General features: G+C 42.8%; 1 protein-coding gene across 4 annotated transcripts in view; it reads left to right on the plus strand.

Moving 5' to 3' along the window:
- LOC111969192 (serine/threonine-protein kinase BRSK2) overlaps window positions 1-17,485 on the plus strand; it is a 192,979-nt gene that overhangs the window by 136,131 nt on the left and 39,363 nt on the right. For all 4 annotated transcript variants that reach the window (XM_023995137.2, XM_023995139.2, XM_023995138.2 and 1 more), the window contains exons 3-5: window positions 7,627-7,712; window positions 9,670-9,810; window positions 10,185-10,301. In XM_023995137.2, coding sequence (XP_023850905.1) covers window positions 7,627-7,712; window positions 9,670-9,810; window positions 10,185-10,301 — 344 coding nt within the window. The remainder of the gene's footprint in view (window positions 1-7,626; window positions 7,713-9,669; window positions 9,811-10,184; window positions 10,302-17,485) is intronic.

Below are 17,485 nucleotides of genomic sequence, written 5' to 3' on the forward strand. Positions count from 1 at the left end.
GGATATTATTTTGTGTTTGTGCACGTGCACCACGTAGTCACGTTCCGTTGTTCATTGATTTGATTTATTGTTTTGGCTTAAGTTTCACTTTTGAAATAAATATGTGGAACTCAATATCCGCTGCGCCTTGGTCCCGTTCTTACGACAACCGTGACATAGCCCCACAAGGGGCTCCTCTAACTTACCCCCCAAAAATGACAGGAATAGCAGAGCCCCCCGTAGACCCCTGGTGAAGCTCGTCCTAATATTTATATATTTCTTAATTCCATTCTTTTACTTTTAGATTTGTGTGTATTGTAATGAATTATTAGATTCTACTGCGCTCTTGGAGCAAGGAACACAAGCATTTCGCTACATCTGCTAAATATGTGTATGTGACCAATAAAATTTGATTTGATCAGATTTGAATGGTAGAAGCTTCTTACTGCACAATACATCTTCTTGAGGGAGTTAGTCTTGGTAGTGAACAGTGAAAATACATTATCATATTCATCAGATGTTACACTATACACGCACCATGGTGTATGAAATATACTACGTCTGGTTTTATTCAAAGACACAAACACACACACACACATTCTCTCAGGAGCCTACAGGAGCAGCTGTGGACCTGACAAGTTGTCTCACCTAATTTCTCTAAGGTCTGTTGTGTGACCGTCTCTTCCCCCATCACCCCACGTCTCACCACTTTATTACCACACATTAACACACCATATGTGGAATAATTGACCATAATACATTGCGTTGTCTTTCTCCATCTCAATGATAGGGTAGGGGGGGTGGTTGTTTACCTTGTACATGGGTGTGTGTGTCACTGATCCAAGGAGATGGGAGGGTGGATGATGGGGGAGGGGACGTGGGCTTATTTGATATGACAGCAAAGGAATAGGATGCACCTCCATGCTTCTCTCCCCTTTCACTACTCCTTTCCGTCCTTTCATGCGCTTATCTCCGGATCGCGGTCCCTTGTTTTCCATAATTGACTTGACAGGAGTGTTCAGAACCATACCAACCCCGCATATAATTTAGACAATTACAGTTTACGTGTTTGTTTATTAGCAATTTCAAACCACTGTGCTAGATTTAGAAATTATATTTATAATTCTCTCATGTTGTAACCCCTAATTGTCCTCTATACTTCCATACAAGCCTTTTAAATCGATTTTTGGAATTTTCATTTATGATCTGGCAACCGCCCTTCTTGACTAATGAATAGCCAAGTTAATCTACCCATTACAGCTGCAATTTGGATGATTTTCTGTCATTGGTAGTAGTAAGTCAGTTGACCTTGAGTCTGTCAGTGGGAAAAGTGGGGGGTTTGGCAGGGTGGGTTTCCCTCGGGAAATGGTCTGGATAATCAGTCCTGTTTACTGGGAGATTGGCTGGTAGGTAATCATTCAATCTGGCAACCTGACCAAGAATAATCTCTCATTGTACTGATCATATGCACTTTATTAGTTTTGTGTGTGTGTGTGTGTGTGTGTGTGTGTTGTGTGTGTGTTGTGTGTGTGTGTGTGTGTGTGTGTGTGTGTGTGTGTGTGTGTGTGTGTGTGTGTGTGTGTGTGTGTGCTGTGTGCGTGTCGTGTGGTGCATACCTGGTGTGGCATGCAATATTGATATACAGTTGGGGAGAACAAGTATTTGGACACTGTCGATTTTGCAGGTTTTCCTACTTACAAAGCATGTAGAGGTCTTTAATTTTTATCGTAGGTACACTTCAAACTGTGAGAGACGGAATCTTAAACAAATCCAGAAAATCACATTGTATATTTTTTAAGTAATTCATTTGCATTTTATTGGCATGACATAAGTATTTGATACATCAGAAAAGCAGAACTTAATATTTGGTACAGAAACCTTTGTTTGCAATTACAGAGATCATATGTTTCCTGTAGTTCTTGACCAGGTTTGCACACACTTGGCCCACTCCTCCATACAGACCTTCTCCAGATCCTTCAGGTTTCGGGGCTGTCGCTGGGCAATACGGACTTTCAGCTCCCTCCAAGATTTTCTATTGGTTCAGGTCTGGAGACTGGCTAGGCCACTCCAGGGACCTTGAGATGCTTCTTAGTTGCTTCCTTAGTTGCCCTGGGTGTGTGTTTCGGGTCGTTGTCATGCTGGAAGAACCAGCCACGACCCATCTTCATAGCTCTTACTGAGGGAAGGAGGTTGGTGGCCAAGATCTCGCGATACATGGCCCATCCATCCTCCCCTCAATACGTGTGCAGTCGTCCTGCCCCTTTGCAGAAAAGCATCCCCAAAGAATGATGTTTCCACCTCCATGCTTTCATGGTTTGGGATGGTGTTTGGGGTTGTACTCATCCTTCTTCTTTCCTCCAAACACGGCGAGTGGAGTTTAGACAAAATCTCTATTTTTGTCTCATCAGACCACATGACCTTCTCCCATTCCTCCTCTGATCATCTGGCTTGAGCAGGGGGACCTTGCGTGCGCTGTAGGATTTTAATCCATGACGGCGTAGTGTGTTACTAATGGTTTTCTTTGAGACTATGGTCCCAGCTCTCTTCAGGTCATTGACCAGGTCCTGCCGGTGTAGTTTCTGGGCTGATCCCTCACCTCACCTCATGATCATTGATGCCCCACGAGGTGAGATTGCTCATGGAGCCCCAGACCGAGGGTGATTGACGCGGCATCTTGAACTTCTTCATTTTCTAATAATTGCGCCAACAGTTGTTGCCTTCTCACCAAGCTGCTTGCCTATTGTCCTGTAGCCCATCCCAGCCTTGTGCAGGTCTACAATTTTTATCCCTGATGTCCTTACACAGCTCTCTGGTTTTGGCCATTGTGGAGAGGTTGGAGTCTGTTTGATTGAGTGTGTGGACAGGTGCAGTTAATACAGATAATGAGTGGAGAACAGGAGGGCTTCTTAAAGAAAAACGAACAGGTCTGTGAGAGCCGGAATTCTTACTGGTTGGTAGGTGATCAAATACTTATGTCATGCAATAAAATGCAAATGTATTACTTAAAAATGTGATTTTCTGGATTTTGGTTTTAGATTCCGTCTCTCACAGTTGAAGTGTACCTATGATAAAGATTTWCAGACCTCTACATGCTTTGTAAGTAGGAAAACCTTCAAATCGGCAGTGTATCAAATACTTGTTCTCCCCACTGTATGTGTGTCTAATACATATTTTCTATGAATATATGGCTGCACATTTTTGCGAACTTCTTCATGGTATGGAAATGCGTCCTTAAGATTGATTTCCAAAGGACATTAGAGAGTGTGTGAAAGTGTGAGGTTATGTGGCTTCAGGTGTACCTAGTATCCTAGTCGCTGATGCTAGCACCTAGCATTCAAATCCCTGCCGAAACATAGCAATTTTGTTAGCATCCCGGTTGTAAACAGTTAAACGTTACAATCACCTAGCATTAGCATACCTGTTGTTAAAGCCTCGATAGCATAGCACATCTGAGCSAGAACCAGAGAGTGTGAAAGAGAGAAAGAGAGAAATAAGAGAATAAGAGACAAGTTCGAGAGAGACAGACAGAGAAAGGGACAGGAGTAAATTGAAAGGGAAACGTTTTCGTTTTGAGTGCTGCTGTAACCAAGAAACTCTTGCTCAGTCCCTCTCTCTCCTTCCCTCTGTCTATCTCGCTCTCTCTCTCTGAATCTCTCTCTCCCATCCTCCTTCCTTCATTCCCTCTCTGTGAGAGAAGGCAGAGAGAAGGAAGGCAAAAAGGGGGAAGCTGGCATGGCAGAGGGCTTGGTGAGGCCAGCCACTGGGCCAAAGCTTAAAGGGTTTCATTATTTATTTCCCCCTGCTCCAAGGCTCCAGCCCCGATCCCAGGGACTGAACCTTTGAAGATTGGGGGCTTTGATGGGAATAGAATTATGTTTTTGTTGGTTGCTTCTGTCCCCTGTGCCTCACTGTCCTAGTTCCTAACCCTCTTCCCTCGCCTCTCGTCTTGTCTGTCTTTCACCCCTCTACCCTTTCCCCCTTTTCCCTGTGGGTGTGTCAGTGCCCCTTTGTTGGTATGTGGGTAGAGGTATGGCACGCTGCCATTAGGAAAGGTAAAGTGGGTATGAAAACAGAGTACGGGAGAGATCTACTGCAAGATATCAGAGCAAGATAAACATACAACTTGGGGAGGACAATGGCACGCTCACTTGAGGATTTCAGGACAATTGGGGACTTTTCACATACCTTTGATGATCTTCATCAGAATGCACACCCAGGAATCCCAGCTCCACAATAAATGTTTGTTTTGTTTGATAATGTCCATCATTTATGTCCAAATACCTCCTTTTTGTTTGCTCGTTTAGCCCAGTAATCAAAATGCATGAGGCACGATCACTAGGTGCAGARGAAAAGTCAAAAAGTTCCGTTACAGTCCGTAGAAGCATGTCAAACAATGTACAGAATCAATCTTTAGGATGTTTTTAACATAAATCTTCAATAATGTTCAAACCGGAGAATTCCTTTGTCTGTAGAATTGCAATGGAGTGCAAGCTAACTATCACGTGAACACTCGTGGCCAGCTCGGGGCTCTCTGGCAGACATTCCCCTCTCATTCGCCCCCACTTTGTGACAGGCAGCCTTCCTCCTCTTCGTCTTCGTCTGCCTCCAGCTCTGCTTTAGGGCGGCGACATTCCTCTGGCTCTGCKCAGGGTCCTTTTCCGTCCATCTCATCCTCCCATGTCCACTCCTGAACTCGCTGCTGCTGCTGCTGTCGCTGCTGCCCGTTGCTACGCTGCTTGGTCAGAGATTGGTGGGTGGTTCTGTAACGGCAGCCTTCCTCCTCTTCGTCTGAAGAGGAGGTGTAGCAGGGATCGGACCAAGACGCAGCGTAGCTTGTGCTCAACATATTTAATAAACMAATAAACAGTGAACACTTACAAAATACAAAATAACAAACGTGGCAAACCGAAACAGCCCTATCTGGTGCAGAGAAAAAAAAGACAGGAAACAACCACCCACAATCCCCAACACAAAACAAGCCACCTATATATGATTCCCAATCAGAGACAACACAAAACATCTGCCTCTGATTGAGAACCATATTAGGCCAAACATAGAACGACAAACAAGACACACAACATAGAATGCCCACCCAGCTCACGTCCTGACCAAACACTAAACAAGCACAACACAGCAAGAACTATGGTCAGAACGTGACACACTTCACATTCCCTCTCATTCGCCCCCACACTCACAGTAGAAGCCTCAAACAAGGTTCTAAGACTGTTGACTCTAGTGGAAGCCTTAGGAAGTGCAATATGACCCCATAGACACTATATGTATTCGATAGGCAAAGAGTTGAAAAACTACAAACCTCAGATTTCCCACTTCCTGGTTGGATTTTTTTCTCAGGCTTTTGCCTACCATATGAGTTATGTTATACTCACAGACATCATTCAAACAGTTTTAGAAACTTCAGAGTGTTTTCTATCCAAAATTCCCAATTCTGCCCCCTACCCTAGTGAAGTTAATTTACAACCGGGTGTTGAGGTGTCAAAACCCCTGCCGTTCCCTTCTCCCCGCCTTTGCTGGTGGTGAAGGGTCTGGTGATTGGTCAGCCATTGCCAAGCTGATCTGACCCATTGTGATCCTCACGTGTAGTATGACAACATTTTACTCTGTTGCGTATGTGTGCCACCAAATCTGCATAGAACCAACTTTAGAATCATGCATCAACACCATGATTCCACGCTAGCTAAATTGGCTCACTGGGTCAATATGCCATGGGTCATGGTGCAATAGGCAGCAATGTTTAGTCCTCTCTGTGCATCCAGATGTTCCACAAACTCTCAAGCAACTCTCATACTTCTGATGCTAGGCTAGTATGACCTACTGGGTGTTGAACCCTGTGCCTCAAAAGATTAAGACTTTCTTAGAACCATTGAGTTAAATCCAACTCTGGCAGCTACACACAAGTCTCCAGATCTCAGACAGGGTTAATAATCACACAATTGTGTAGTTCACTGAACCACCTCTGCTACACTAACGTATCAGATAACCTTTGTGTGTTCCAACATCATAGCCTAATAATGCAGGAACAGCACTAATGATCAGCCAATGAGAAGACCAGTCAATAGGACATTCAGTACAGATAAAAAAATAAATAAAAATATTATTTTACCTTTATTTAACTAGGCAAGTCAGTTAAGAACAAATTTACTTTCAATGATGGCCTAGGAACAGTGGGTTACTGCCTGTTCAGGGGTAGAACGACAGATTTGTACCTTATCAGCTGGGGATTTGAACTTGCAACCTTTCGGTTACTAGCCAACACTCTTTCACTGAGCTGGCATTCTGTAAATCCAACTCAGCATTCTGGACTGTAGGTGCTGTTGGTGGGGGGGGGGGGGGGGGGTTATGTGTGTCTGTGTGCATGTGTGTGTGTATGTCTATCCTCCTGAGGTTTGCACTTGGCATCTTGTAGGTAGATTTGGTCATACTGAAGCTACTGCAACACATTAATATATTCATCGAACTCATGTACTGTTTACGTCATTTAATGGTTGGCAAATGTAGATCTATGCTCATAAGCATAAAGTGTCCTACCCACTGAGCTGCCATTACCCCCTGTAATGTGAGATCTCAAAGTAGGAAGTGTAACATTGGTTTGAATCATGAAGCTTTATTGAGTTTGACAGTATCACACAAAAGGGAGGCTGCCACACGACATTCATGATGATGTCAGTACGGGGTAACGGTTCATGACACAGATGGTACACAAAGAGTAGCTGTTTTGTCTGGACGTATGGAGGCTAGAAAAACGCAGTTGACATTTTTATTATTGGTCACTAATGTGTCTTGTCATTATGTTCTGTTTTTTTCTGTGACTACGTAGGCGTACTGTTTGTGAGAGAACATGACACAAATGTCGGTAGTAGCTGTACAGATCACACAGTATTTGTGAGTCATGTGGTGTGTGGCCAAAATAACCCAATGTTCTATGCAAGGAACATATGTCCTGTACCTTTCTATCACATCAATAAACCTACCTCAAGTTTAGCCCCAAGGTCCATTGGAAAATGTTACCGCGTTATCAGGTGCTGAGGTTCTGTACCTTTATGGTTTAGGGACACACGCACGCACACACACACACATTCCAGAGTGTGTAAACAGGTAGTTGAAATGTCCCCCCCCCCCTATCTGCTGTGTCGTGGTGTATTACGATAGAGTGATATCAGATATCAGTGTGTGAAATTAGCTGGTGTGTGGTTGCTTTGTGGCAGGAGCAGGCCCTTAACAAGTGGTAGCCATGTTTCTGTTCCCGCAGGCCCTGGCATGGACCCAAGCTGCCAGGCTAGACATGGGCTCTGGCACTGTCAGTCAGTCTCTTATTCCCAGCCACTTCTCGCTGTCTCAGTCTTTATTTTTCTCCCATGCACTCTCCCTTTCCATTCCTCGATGCTCTCTCTTTGTGTCTGRGCTTTCTCCTCTTCATTATTCAGGCCCTAGCACCAAATAGTTTTTGTTGAGTGMGCTCCAATGTTAAAGATCTCATGGATAGTCAGTACTTACATTACATCCATCTGTGAGCTATGCAGTTTAAAAAACWATTTTTTTAGGACCATTAAAGTATTCCATAAGTACTTTGAATCACACATTAATATTATTCATTTCTCCTCTTTCCCCTCTTTTTTTCTCTTTCTGCAGGTGGAGCGAGAGATAGCCATTCTGAAACTCATAGAGCACCCTCACGTTTTAAAGTTGCACGACGTCTACGAAAACAAGAAATATTTGTAAGTGTCCTTTCCAAAACTATTTGGTTCACTGAAGCGCTGTAACAAATGTGCTTCCCTTACACTGTTAAATTGCATATTTGGAGAAGCACCAGTGCATAGCAACACGTTAGCAAACAAGCAAGGCAAGCTGAAAATCACTTGAGCAAACAAGAAATACAAGTTGAAAATCACTTGAGAAACGTATTTTCCGGGGCCATTTTCACACTGGCATGTAATGTTTCATTGGGTCTCCCTCAGTTTTAGCTGCCTATTCAGAAGCCTGTAGGTTTAATGTAGATCCATATGTTATCTTATGTATTAATCTCGCCTGTGTCCCTGCTCCAATGGCTCTGCTTAATGCACTATTCAATAATTGTTAAAGTCGCCAGCGACGACTGGTGTGGGAATTTGTTTTCCTAATATTCCGATGACACAGACGAATCGCCGACGCGGACGCAAAGTGTTTGCCTCGGATACATTTTCCCACTCACAAATCATGTGTGAATGTGTTCCTAATTTAACTAGCGTTGACAGGTCCCTTAATCTGCTAATAAATCAGGAAGTGTTGTGAGAGGGGGGTTGTGGGAATGTGGAGTATCTTGCTACAGTAGGGATACCACAGTGTGTCTTCAGTGCTTTCTCACAGTTCTAGCACAGTAGCTACCACAGATAATATCACAAGAGTTACCACATATACTCTCACAGTAGCAACCGCTGTAGATACAACTATAGAGTAGAGGAKCTTCTATGGATGGAAGACCAATACTCCAAATGTTAGAAATGTACATGAACACTTGAGGGTGCACTTAAAGCAGTGCTTTCTGGATCAACATTTATTAATGATTGGGTGTGCCTCGTTAAATGACTAAAATGTCAATATAATGTAAATGTGTAGTCAGCTTGTGCCAGCTTGAGGCTAGCTGTTCCTGGCCTTTCACTACAAGCAGTCCTGGATCTTGTAAACTATCTTTGTAATACCTAACCAGAGACACATCAAATACAATTGTATTTGTCACATGCGCCGAATACAGTGAAATGCTTACTTACAAGCCCTTAACCAACAATGCCGTTTTAAGAAAAATAAGTGTTGAGTAAAAAATAGATAAGTAAAAAATAARAAATAACAAATAGTTAAAGAGCAGCAGTAAAATAACAGTAGCGAGGCTGTATACAAGGGGTACGGGTACAGAGTCAATGTGCGGAGCACAGGTTAGTCGAGGTAATTGAGGTTATATGTACATGTAGGTTGCTGTTAAGAAGCCTTTTGGACCTAGACTTGGCGCTCCGGTATCGCTTGCCATGCAGTACTGTAGCAGAGAGAACAATCTATGACTAGGGTGGCTGGAGTCTTTGACAAATTTTAGGGCCTTCCTCTGACACCGCCTAGTATAGATGTACTGGGCCATACGCTCTACATCACTGCCTGGTATGGCAACTGCTCGGCCTCCGACCACAGGCAGTGATGCAACCAGTCAGAATGCTCTCGATGGTGCAGCTGTAATACTTTTTGAGGATCTGAAACCCATGCCAAGTCTTTTCAATCTCCTGAGGGGGAATAGGCTTTGTCGTGCCCGCTTCACAACTGTCTTGGTGTGTTTGGACCATGATAGTTTGTTGGTGATGTGGACACCAAGGAACTTGAAGCTCTCAACCTTCTCCACTACAGCCCCGTCGATGAGAATGGGGGCATGCTGGGTCCTCCTTTTCCTGTAGTCCACAATCATCTCRTTTGTCTTGATCACATTGAGGGAGAGGTTGTTATCCTGGCACCACACGGCCAGGTCTCTGACCTCTCTGTAAGCTGTCTCATCATTGTCGGTGATCAGGCCTACCACTGTTGCGTCGTCGGCAAACTTAATGACGTTATTGGAGTCGTGCCTGGACACATACTATAGAGATATGATATAATATATATAATATGATATATAAAGRTCTATTCTGTGTATCTAACGTGTGTGGTTCCCTCCCTCCCCAGGTATCTGGTGCTAGAGCACGTGTCAGGCGGAGAGCTGTTTGACTACCTGGTCAAGAAGGGACGGTTAACGCCCAAGGAGGCCAGGAAGTTCTTCAGACAGATCATCTCAGCTCTGGACTTCTGCCACAGTCACTCCATATGGTGAGTCAATCAATCAATCAATCAAATGCATTGATAAAAGTCATTTTTACATCAGCAGTTATCACAAAGTGCTTTTACAYTATCCCTGCCTAGACCCTAAAGAGCAAGCCTGACACTGGACTATTGGAAAGCGGAAACATTAGCGTCTCATCAAAGGAAATGATAGTATAATGTATATATTTTCATATAGATTTCCTGGACAACATTCCTGGGAAATGCATAATTCCAGTCCTGTAAGATTGTCAGGTTTTCTTGTTTTCACCTCTGCTTGGTACTTGTGTAAATGATGTTTCTCTCTCTCTTTCCCTCTCCCTTACCCTTTCCTTCTCTCCCTCTCCCTCCCTCCTTCCCTCCTTCCCTCCTCCTCTCCACAGTCACAGAGATCTGAAGCCAGAGAACCTGTTGTTAGATGAGAAGAACAACATCAGGATAGCAGACTTTGGCATGGCGTCTCTGCAGGTCGGGGATAGTCTGCTGGAGACCAGCTGCGGGTGAGTCAACTGTGTGTGTGTGTGTGTGTGTGTGTGTGTGTGTGTGTGTGTGTGTGTGTGTGTGTGTGTGTGTGTGTGTGTGTGTGTGTGTGTGTGTGTGTGTGTGTGTGTGTGTGTGTGTGTGTGTGTGTGTGTGTGTGTGTGTGTGTGTGTGTGTGTGTGTGCGTGCTAGTGATGTGCGGGTTGACTCATAACCCGCAGTCCCCGCGGGGCGGGTGGTTTTAGGATCATTAAATATTGTGTGAATGGGTGGGTGGCGGGCAGGTTGAATAAAGAGAAAATAATACCTTAAATGTATCATTCTTGTGCAATTTACATCTATAGGCTACATTGAGGTTTTTCTTTCATTATTTTAGGCGATCTGGCATTAGTGCTTAAGCCTTAGCTTTAGGGCCGAACTGAACTGTATCCGCACCAAATAGCCTACACTCGGGACGGGCAGAAAAAGTTATCCATGGAGGCAAAAGGGACAGTGTCAGAGTTTGTTTTTTAAAGCTGCGAAATGGAGAGTTGAAAATAAAGAGAAGGGACGAGACAGAAAAGTCATGTTTGGGAAAGATTTGGTGAAATGGTAAAAGAGGATGAGATCAGTGTGTGATGATTGTTAAGACTCTACACAAATTCGACAGTCACAAAACGGGGACTTCAAATAGGCCTGTGGCACGTCAAGGGAACTTTAGCCTACTATTCAGATGAGTTAAATGGAAACTGAGATATGGACATGACTATAGCATTTTAACCTCTCACATAGCCTTAATATTAACTCCTGCAGAATTAGGCATTTCTTGCAGTAAAATTATAGGCTGCATCAAATTTAGGCAACATTTTGACTCGTGAACAGGAGTGGAGAAATAGAGTTCAGTGGTTCTTCCTTTAAAAGTTGCATCATACTGCAGCACACTTTCCATCACCATACCCAAACCGGGTGCGTGCGTGTGCAAATTGATTTTGTCCCCCCACACCAAACGCGATCACGACACGCAGTTTGAAATATCAAAACAAACTCTCAACCAATTATATTAATTTGAGGACAGGTCGAAAAGCATTAAACATTTTTGGAAATTTAGCTAGCTTGCAGTTGCTAGCTAATTCGTCCTAGTTAGCTAGCTTGCTGTTGCTAGCGAATTTGTACTGGGATATAAACGTTGAGTTGTTATTTTTCCTGAAATGCACAAGGTCTTCTACTCCGAAAATTAATCCACGCATAAAACGGTCAACCGAATAATTTCTAGTCATCTCTCCTCCTTCCAGGCTTTTTCTTCTTTGGACTTTATATAGCGATTGGCATCTAACTTTCATAATAAAAGGTGTTTTACCACGACCGACCGACCGAAGTTCATCTTTCAATCACAAGCGTGGGTATAACCAATGAGCAGATGGTTATCTGCTTCTATAAGCCAATGAAGAGATGGGAGAGGCAGGACTTGCACCGCGTTCAGCATCACAAATAGAACTGTCTTCTATTTTAACGCCTGACAATGCAGATGCTTGTTGGCGCGTGGGAGGAGTGTGGGTGCTATGATTGAATAACATGTATGTGTACATTTATTTTGCAATGCTCGTGCACGCTACACGAGTGGTGTGGTCAGCATGTATTGCACGTTATTTAATTGTCAGTCACTGTTGCCATTTGTCACGGCCGTCGAAAGAACTGGACCAAGGTGCAGCGTGGTGAGCGTACATTTTCTCTTTATTAGAAAAAGACMCCGAACAAAACAATAAACACTACAAAACAAACCGTAAAGCTACAGGCTATGTGCCCTAAACAAAGTCAACTTCCCACAAAGACAGGTGGAAAAAAGGGCWYCCTAAGTATGGTTCTCAATCAGAGACAACGATAGACAGKTGTTCCTGATTGAGAACCCTACCCGGCCAAAACATAGAAATACAAATCAGAGAACATAGAATACCCACCCCAACTRACGCCCTGACCAAACCAAAATAGAGACATAAAAAGGATCTCTAAGGTCAGGGCGTGACACCATTAATGCTATTTAGTGTTAGTTTGACCACCAGAGGGCATCTTTGAGAAGCATTTGATAGTCTTAAATATTGGCTGTACTAGAGAATTTGTAACCTTTTTTTGTAAGAAAATAGTTTATGGGATTGATTTTATGAAATGTAGCTTAATTAATTTGAATAATATTATGGTGGTTCTATTCCAAGAAAAACCCTCAGAAAATATGGCGCTGTTCAACGTGACGGTCGGGAGTAGGTTACAGTACTAAGAACATAACATTTCCACACCCTAATTGTAGTCRAACCAATATCCAAATGGAGATTCAGTGAAAATAAATATCTCATTGATTTATCAAGACCAGTCCCCATGCTTGTCTCAGAGCATTGTGAAACGGTGCTGAAATAGTTGTCTTTTAGGGCAACATATAATGAGAGAAAGGAAGCTGCATGTATATAATTATAGACAAGTTGACTAACAAATAGCCTACCAAAATGTCAGAAATTATAGGCAGAAACATATCTAAATCAGGCAAAAGAGATTTCTCTTTTGAGATTGCACCCCATGTCAAAAAATAATTTTGCCGTCTCTGACTGTYGTCTACAGCTTGACCAGCGCACCACTAGTGTTTGCGTGCGTGTCCAATCCCTACAAAGTCCTAAAACCATGTGTGTGTATAAGAGCGTGTGTGTGTGTGTGTGTGTGTGTGTGTGTGTGCATGGTCAGTAAGATCTTCAGCCCAGATAACCAGGGCCAGTATAGCCTACCCTGCATTTTTTCAGATTAGCCATGTAGCAATGCTAAATCTCTATCCATCGTCATCTGGAAGACTGACAGTGTGGCCCAGCACAATGTGACAGAGGAGATAAGAGCAGGAAATTGGCATTACAGGCTAACATGCTAACCCAGGTGAACTCTGCCGAGGGCTTAGCTTTTTGTCTCCATTTCATACGCACAAACACAACTAGGCCATGACTCAACACAAATAAACAGCCAAATAACAGTAAAAAAAAACATGTCTGCTTTGTTTTCTCAGGCAAAGTRGTGCATCTGACAAGCACGTTGGACACTGTGTGACTTTGTGTTCCAAGGTGTCCTTTCCAAAGACATTGAATTCAGGCGATGGCCATGTCACGTCTCTGACCTTAAGGCCCAATTTGTGGTTGTATAATTATGCCTTTTCATTTCCTGTGCCCTGTTGTCACAGTGACTCATGCATGTTTTCTTTTGCAGGGTCACATGGGTCCAAATGCAAGGGTAGTTTACTCTTGCATAGTTTACTCTCAAATCACTGTACATATACAGGTAACTGCCAAAATACAGGAAACGCCAACAGTATTGTCTTAATGGGGRGTMGGGCCACCACCAGCCAGAACTTCAYTGCACCTTGGCATAGATYCTACAAGTGTCTAGGAACTCTATTGGAGGGATGCGACACCATTCTTCCACYAGAAATTCCATKATTTCATATTTTGTAGATGGTGGTGGAAAATGCTGTCTCAGGCGCCGCTCCAGAATCTCCCATGAGCTTTCAATCGGGTTGAGATCTGGTGACTAAGACAGCCATGGCATATGGTTTACATCGTCTTCATGCCCATCTACTCGTGCCCTACTTTTAATAAAGCACCTGCTTTCAATGGACAGATGGCGCAGTGGTCTAAGCAGAGAGCTCCTGCTCCATAGACCGTGGGTTCAATCTCAGCTCCTAGCGTTCGTTTGTGGGTAGCAGGTGGTTGGAGTGTTGGGCCAGTAACCGAAATGTCGCTAGTTCGATTCCCYAGTGGACAAGGTGAAAAGCCTGRCGATGTGCCCTTGAGCAAGGCACTTAGCCTTAATTGCTCCAGGGTCGCTGCTGGTAATAGCTGACCTGGCCATGACCCCATTCTCCTGAGAAGTTTTAAAAAACAGACCCTYGGCAAGACAGTGACTCGTGTCTCGTTTCAATCATGGACTCTTTTGGCATAGAGGAACTATGTCACTGCCATATGTCACTACTCTATCTGCTTGAGTTCCTCTTTGCCAAAATAGTCCATCATTGAAACCAGACCCTAGTCACTGTGTTGCCTAGTGTCGGGTCTTCAAAACAACCATCTGAGGGTGGGTCAGGGGGAGTTGGGATATGCAAAAAAAACACATTTCTAATGTACACTTGTACATTTACAATACACACTTGTACATGTGTAAAATAGGACAAATATAAGCACCCACTAAATTATTATTCATTATTTATTATATACTTTGTATCCCTCATTTACTCAAGTGTTTCCATTGTTTMGGCAGTTATCGGTACAGTGTATAATTAGCTGAATATAGAAATAAAGATTGCATACCCTAAAAGGTGGCATGGAAACATCTAAACTTTTATCCTTGCTTCATAGAGGTATAATATCACTCTTACAGAGTGATAGATTCTTCTCTCCTTTGCCCTCAGACCAACGTTCATAAACGTATTATGAAATATTATCTTTATCAGATAAAATGACTGTACTTTACATGGACAAATTGAGGAATCCTTAATATAACGTACCTAATGTAAAAAAACATTATTACATTAAATATCGTTTAGAGACAACTACGGACAAGTTCCTCTAAACAATGTGTTAAAAAAAAGTGTTAGTTTATAATTATTTTTAGGTTTGCGTGCTCTGACAGCGCTCTGTTTGACGAGGGCAAATTGACTGGTTTTGCATATATTACCATGATTCAATTTGACTCTGGCAATCAGGAAGCTCGTGTTTACAGAATGTACATGCGCGTGTGTCTCCTTGCMTGTGTGTTGCGTTGAGAAGAAGGCAGATACACGGCAACACTCTGTCAGTTTGTCAAAGTAACTGTGCCTGTATTTAATGAATAACACAGTACACAGAACACAAACGGACCAGATACTTAATACACACGCTGCTTGCACGCGTAATAGACACACAGGAGTATGTTAGATGATAAGCTGGGTGAGAGGAAGGGAAGGACAAGGGGGGAGTGTAAATCCAGTTAAACACACAGGCATGTGTTGAGACTGGTACAATCACACCACCCGTCGTACCTCTTCTAAAGGATGAGGTAATCTTCCTATTCGTGAATGATCTTCCTACTAACTAAGAATGCAAACGCAAATATACAGTAAAGTATGTTCAAAAGACAGTTATTTAAGTCGCATGACAATTACATTATGACAAGGTGCATAGGTCCTGCATAGAATTCAGTACACTCAGTAGATTGTCGGTTCATCTTTTACACAATGTATGCTCAGCACAGCGTGTGCACATAAAATCYTAGCCATTCGAAAATCCAAGCACAATCCAAGCACAAGAGATGCATTTGGGCAAGTCCAGAAATATATTTAGTGCAGAGCTGACTAAACACTGAACTTATCTGAACTTCTGAACTTATCATAGTGCATTTGTATTTGTATTTGTACTTATTAGGGCAGCAGCATTCTTCCTGGAGTCCAAACACATTAAGTCACTTACATTACACATAAAACAAAAGATAAAACAGTACATCATATAATATTATTACCACACTACATATCAACAATAGAAAATGTATAATACCACCATACAACAATATTACAATGTACATGTGTGTAGAGTGTGTGTACTAGCACATGTGTGCGTATGCGTGTGTCTGTACCTGTGCGTGTGTCTCTTCACAGTCCCCGCTGTTCCATAAGATGTTTTTTAATCTGTTTAAGTGTGTGCATCTGCTCATAGAGCTGATACAATAGGGTAGTACAGTTGAAGTCGGAAGTTTACATACACCTTAGACAAATATATTTAAACTCGGTTTTTCACAATTTCTGACATTTAATCCTAGTAAAAATTCCCTGTCTTAGGTCAGTTAGGATCACCCCTTTATTTTAAGAATGCGAAATGTCAGAATAATAGTAGAGAGAATGATTTATTTCAGCTTTTATTTAATTCATCACATTCCCAGTGGGTCAGAAGTTTATATACACTCTATTAGTATTTGGTAGCATTGCCTTTACATTTTTAACTTGGGTCAAACGTTTCGGGTAGCCTTCCACAAGCTTCCCATAATATGTTGGGTGAATTTTGTCCCTTTCCTCCTGACAGAGCTGGTGTAACTGAGTCAGGTTTGTAGGCCTCCTTGCTCGCACACGCTTTTTCAGTTCTGCCCACAAATGTTCTATGGGATTGAGGTCAGGGCTTTGTGATGGCCACTCCAATACCTTGACTGTGTTGTCCTTAAGCCATTTTGCCACAACTTTGGAAGTATGCTTGGGGTCATTGAAAGACCCATTTGTGACCAAGCTTTAACTTCCTGACTGATGTCTTGAGATGTTGCTTCAATATATCCACAAAATTATCCTTCCTCATGAAGCCATCTATTTTGTGAAGTGCACCAGTCCCTCCTGCAGCAAAGCACCCACATAACATGATGCTGCCACCCCCGTGCTTCAAGGTTGGGATGGTGTTCTTTGGCTTGCAAGCCTCCCCTTTTTTCCTCCAAACATAACGATGGTCATTATGGCCAAACAGTTCTATTTTTGTTTCATCAGACCAGAGGACATTTCTCCAAAAAGTATGATCTTTGTCCCCATGTGCGGTTGCAAACCGTAGTCTGGCTTTTTTATGGTYGTTTTGGAGCAGTGGCTTCTTCCTTGCTGAGCGGCCTTTCAGGTTATGTCGATATAGGACTCGTTTAACTGTAGATATAGATACCTTTGTACCTGTTTCCTCCAGCATCTTCACAAGGTCCTTTGCTGTTGTTCTGGGATTGATTTGCACGTTTCACACCAATGTACATTCATCTCTAGGAGACAGAACGTGTCTCCTTCCTGAGCGTTATGACAGCTGCGTGGTCCCATGGTGTTTATACTTGTGTACTATTGTTTGTACAGATGAACGTYGTACCTTCAGGCGTTTGGAAATTGCTCCCAAGGATGAACRAGACMTGTGGAGGTGTAACATTTTTTTCTGYGGTCTTGGCTGATTTTATTTAGATTTTCCCATGATGTCAAGCAAAGAGGCACTGAGTGTGAAGGTAGGCCTTGACATACATCCACAGGTACACCTCCAATTGACTCAAACGATGTCAYTTAGCCTATCAGAAGCTTCTAAAGCCATGACATAATTTTCTGGAATTTTCCAAGCTGTTTAAAGCCACAGTCAACTTGGTGTATGGAAACTTCTGACCCACTGGAATTGTGATAAAGTGAATTCTAAGTGAAATAATCTGTCTGTAAACAATTGTTGGAAAAATTACT

Source organism: Salvelinus sp. IW2-2015, linkage group LG10, assembly GCF_002910315.2.
Source record: "Salvelinus sp. IW2-2015 linkage group LG10, ASM291031v2, whole genome shotgun sequence".
Classification (NCBI taxonomy): Eukaryota; Metazoa; Chordata; class Actinopteri; order Salmoniformes; family Salmonidae; genus Salvelinus; species Salvelinus sp. IW2-2015.